Source organism: Penaeus japonicus, unplaced genomic scaffold (assembly GCF_977035675.1).
Source record: "Penaeus japonicus unplaced genomic scaffold, GWHDUDI00000001_assembly GWHDUDI00000012, whole genome shotgun sequence".
Taxonomy (NCBI): domain Eukaryota; kingdom Metazoa; phylum Arthropoda; class Malacostraca; order Decapoda; family Penaeidae; genus Penaeus; species Penaeus japonicus.
This window is the reverse complement of record NW_028234414.1, coordinates 12,432,368-12,437,367: the sequence shown is the minus strand read 5'-3', so window position 1 is coordinate 12,437,367 and position 5,000 is coordinate 12,432,368. Positions and strand designations below refer to the sequence as shown.

Sequence of the window (5,000 nt, the reverse complement as noted above, 5' to 3'; positions counted from 1 at the left end):
CTTCTTCCACTGCTTGAAGGATATTAATAATTCAAGCGCGGCGTGGGAGCCTCGTGTACGCAGATTATGCTGGAAGCAGTCTCACCATTTCATGAATTTTAATGACTGCGACCCGAGACGGAGCTCACCTGTAAGCAACCCCTCCCTTTCGTACACCCTTTCGTCCTTCTCGACTTTTATCATTCCTCTCATTCCATTGCCCTTTCCTATCCGCGTACTGTTCCCTTTATCCATCCCCTTTACCCCCGTTTTTTCCCCATATTCTTCTTCTCCTTCCCGTTCATCCGCTCTTCTTTAATTAATTCTGTCTCGGTAGGCTTAATCGTCATTTCTATGCATTGCCGTCAAATCGAGTACCTTTGAAAGTGGTATTGGTGTCCCCCTTCCCCTTTCCCCCCCTACAATCACGGCACCATGTCCTGGGAGCATGTCGTCTTCAGGACATCGTGCCGTCTGACCACAGACGTCTTGGACGCCTTAACGTCTTATCCTGTCTATCAGTCTATATGTCTATATGCTATAAAAGTCCTTCGCTGTCAGTCAATCTGAAAGCCCGTTTCTCTGTCCGTCTGTAGGCGTTTGAAAGCGTCAAATTCAGAATCCAATCCAATGTTAGAGAACAGCGAGCGATGTCAACGTCCCCTTTAAACTATCAAGCAACAACCATCCTAACTTTCCCCCTGCTGAATTTTGACACAATATTGGTTAGAATCATCAGTAAGAAGAGGGAACGGGAATATAGGATGAGGGAGCATAGGAAGGCGTAGGGGGTGGGAGTAAGGTAAGGAAATGAGGAGCGGGGGACCTAGAGGGTGTGAAGAGGGAAAAGGAGGCGAGTGGGCGTGGTGGGCGGCCCAGTCTACCTGTGAAATGGGACGGCGAATAACGACACTACCTGGTGAAAAGGTAATCAATCTCTGACGTAAACACTCATCTACTCTCCTCTCCTTCAGCATATAATAATTGCGTCGACGTAAGTACAGTACACGATTAGCAAATACGTCTATCGTGTGTGTGATGGGGGGGGTGGGGGGCGTGAATGTCTGAATTAAAGTAAATGACACACAAACAGAAACAAACACACAAACAAATACTAGAAAAAGAGATGACCAATATTCGCGTCGCGTTCTCGCGGACTGAGTTTAAAGAGAAAATTAGTGAATGAACTGAAATAAAACAGTTGGACTGCAGGAATACCATCCCGGCGAGAAACTAAAGCCAGGAACAGAAAAACAACGAATACGGAGAGATGAAGAAAAGATGGGGAGGGGGGGGCAGGCGGAAAGGGATGGAGGAAAGGAGAGAGGGAGAAGGACGGAGGAGAGGGGAGAGGAAGGGAGAGAGGGGGAAGGAGAAGGAAGGAGGAAGGAAGGAAAGAAGAGGGAGGGAGAGGGAGAGGGGGAGAGAGGGAGTGTGCGAGGGAGTGTGAGAGGGAGGGAGAAAGGAAGGGAGGGAGAGAGGGAGAGGGAGGGAGAGGGAGGGAGAGAGGGAGAGGGAGGGAGAGAGAGAAAGAGAGAGAGAGAGAGAGAGAGAGAGAGAGAGAGAGAGAGAGAGAGAGAGAGAGAGAGAGAGGAGAGAGAGAGAGAGAGAGAGAGAGAGAGGGGAGAGAGAGAGAGAGAGAGAGAGAGAGAGAGAGAGAGAGAGAGAGAGAGAGAAAGAGAGAAAGATAGAAAGATAGAACGATAGAAAGAGAGAGAGAGAGAGAGAGAGAGAGAGAGAGAGAGAGAGAGAGAGAGAGAGAGAGAGAGAGAGAGAGAGAGAGAGAGAGAGAGAGAGAGAGAGAGAGAGAGAGAGAGAGAGCAGTCGAAAAGATGTGAACGTAGAGTTTTGCCAACCTTGGAAGCAAATTGAATCCAATCTTTCAAAAATCAAGAAGACAGCAAGGGGAAAAAAAATTGTCTGTCATAAACACAATAACACAGTTACATAAAAATATAAAGTGAAAAAACTGCTTCGTCAGCTACTACTGTCAAAAAGAACATACATTATTTTATATTAGGGATGGGAGAAATAAATCGGTTGGATAATAAAGACACGAATGGGATAGCGACAGACTGTACTTAGGAAACGAGAAGAGACAGGCGATATGGAAATAATGTTCCTTGAATAACCTCCATGAAATTAGTAAAACAGTGAAGGCCATTTCGTTAATGCCATTGCTGACATGGCAGATTGTGAAAATATGATGAGAGGAGAAGGAATATGCCAGTTAAAAGTATTTAGTGCGTGAGTGGGTAAAAATTCATAGAGCTCAAGCGCCTCAAGTCGCACCAGTTCTTGCCCCATTCGAAGACCTCGACGATGAGGCTCCTGCGTCGGTCGCCGGCGTTTTTGGGCCGGTGGTCGTCCGCGGTCTTGTGCCTCATCCGCTCGTCTTGCTGGGGAATGTTGACGGGGGCGCTGCTGACGGAGATGCTCCTGCTAGGGAGGGACTGCCCCAGGAGCTCCCCCGACGTCACTACCTGCGACAGGGAGCGCTGCACCCTCGGCCGGGATGCGTATCCGCCGAACATTCCGAAGGCGTCGTCATCGTCGCTGGCGTTGGCGTCCATCGTGACGCGGCGGAACGATACTCGTCCTGCCTTAGCCCTTCCTCGCAAGGGGCTGCCTCGCGAAATAATTCACTAAGTCCGTGTTACGTATCGTATCACAGTGACTCGGCTGGGTCATCACTACACCTTTCAGGATAAACTATGTCACCAGGTTGTTAGTTCCGCTTCAGGGAAGTCCTAAGAACTGCACTCTCGCTCGGGGCGACGCTCGCGGCGTAGCATCGCGTCTCCTCAGAGCCAGCGCCGTCTTGACTCAAGGGCGCCTCAGCCAAGAAGAAACGCACACCCGAGAAATCATGGCGGCTGAGATATCAAACAGTCATGAATCAGCCAATGGATGGCCGCCACCCACCCTGCACTGTTACTGTTCCAACTCACGCGAGTGGCTCTTTTAATTCCTTGCTCTAATTGGCGGTCTTTGGATTCCTTGGCTCATCCTATTAAAAAAAAACAAAAAAACACTCACATAAGAATTTCCTTCTGAAAGCAAAGTTAACATAAACGAATCGCTTGATTTTACTGCTTCCCCGTCAGTGCACTGCCATGTGAATGAAATCATGCAATGCGAGTCACATCTTCGTCCAGAATAACCATGCCATCTACGTTTTATCTTTTCCTCTCGATCCACTTCTAGATCCATCCAGTCACAATGATAAGCAAGAAAATCATACCAGGAGATTGAAATTAATGGGTTTTACGGCATGATTCTCGCCTTCACGATTATCTATTCCAGCGTTTTCTTTCTTCTCTAACTCTTCATGCTTTTCCTCCCTTATTTCCTACTTCCACTACTTCCACTGCAGCAACCATCTCACCACCCTTCCTCGTTCACCTTTGCCCCCCAAACACCCATCCTAACCCACCCAAACTCGCCCATCCACTCTCCCTCTCCCTCGAGTGATATAATTAGGCGTGGAGGTGGAAGGGTTGCCGGTGGGCCTGAAGCAGCTCGAGGAGTCCACTAACGTCTGAAGGAGCCGAGATCTTGAAGCCCCGAGTGTCTTGGCTCACCTTACGCATAAACCTGTATTATAATGTACACAAACGTCCGTGGGACTCGGGTTACTCGCGCGAAGGGTGGGTGGGAGGGTTGGAGATCTACCTGCATACAACCTTTTCTCGCGGGCAGGAGGGAAGGCAGATAGACGTTTAGACAACTGACGGAGGAGATCCCGAGCGCTCAAGGGAAGTGTTTTCGCGCCGCGATTATTCAACACTGAGCCCCGCACCGGGAACGCTCGACCCATCACCTTTATAATAACGCCAACTTAAATCACAATGACAAATAACAACTGGGTGCATCGCTTCCAATAAAAACACCGCACACCACGCATTTAGGGGCAGAATGCTGCTCCGGGGCAGAGAATAATATATGCAAATTATCCGCCGCCGAGCACCGTTCAAGCAAAGGGTGTCCGTGAGACACTCCCCGTCTCCCTCTCACCCGTATTCCGTAACTAATCTCTTTCGTCCTCTCCCCCTCCTTCTATCCACCATCACCCTCCCCTCCCCTGCTAACCTTTCTCCTCCCATATGGGCCCCTTGCATAACTTATTCTCTACTTAAACGAGTTAGGCTTATACCTATTCATTTGATTTAACATTCTGTGATCTTGTACAATAATCACATCTAAGTCCCTATGAAAAGACATGGTATGAGGTAGGTGTTTATGGGTGTGTGAGGAGGAGAGGGAGGGGGGGTGTGGGTTATGCCGAAGCCCTTCCTCACCCCCCGCCCCGCCCACACCCGCAGATGACGTCACGGCCTCTGATGGGCTTGTCTAGTGTCTGGTCTAGCGGCACTGAGGACCTCGAGTTTAGAGATACAGAGCTTACGTGAGGCCATACATACACTCCAATTCACAACTATCCCCCGAGGATCCCGTAAGCCAGGAAGGAATGGATTTCCTTATCCCTCATCACGACAGTTCCTCGCACTGGGCATCGTGACATCACTCTCCCTACATCTCGCCATGACGTGACAAAGGGCAGATGTTGGAGAGGAGAGAGGGCGGCGTGTATATAACTAGCAACAGATATTGAATGACACATCGTAAAAGCGTACATGGTCGCCGCAAACACAAACTCGCCATTGTCGCGTTAAAGTCGGTCGCTTTTAGAGGGACTGATGGTGGAGGATGAAGGGGAGATGATAAGAGGGAGACAGAACCAAGAAGGATGGTAAGGCGGAGACAATGCGTAAGTGGGAGGGTGGGAGAGGGTGGGGTTGGAGAAAGAGGAGAGAGAGAGAGGGGGGAGTGGGAGGGAGGGAGAGGACGTCAGGGTACAAGGGGCTGTAGGTTCTGCATCTGCCTTATTCTCCTATTCTACACAATCGTGAACCAAAGGAGGAGGCGAGTTATTCGCCGGCGTTTATTTGTTTATAGAAATTGTTTTTGCTATTAATATTTTCTACTGTTAAAATTTTTATTATATATTTTTTCAATAC

General features: G+C 49.1%; 1 protein-coding gene across 4 annotated transcripts in view; it reads right to left on the bottom strand.

The window, feature by feature from the left end:
* Evi5 (ecotropic viral integration site 5) overlaps positions 1 to 5,000 on the bottom strand; it is a 55,893-nt gene that overhangs the window by 18,701 nt on the left and 32,192 nt on the right. For 2 of the 4 annotated variants that reach the window (XM_043005745.2, XM_043005735.2), the window contains exon 2: positions 2,272 to 2,989. The exons of the other annotated variants lie outside the window; for them this stretch is intronic. In XM_043005745.2, the coding sequence (XP_042861679.2) occupies positions 2,272 to 2,552 (281 nt within the window). In that variant the 5' untranslated portion in view covers positions 2,553 to 2,989. The remainder of the gene's footprint in view (positions 1 to 2,271; positions 2,990 to 5,000) is intronic. 4 annotated transcript variants of the gene reach the window in all.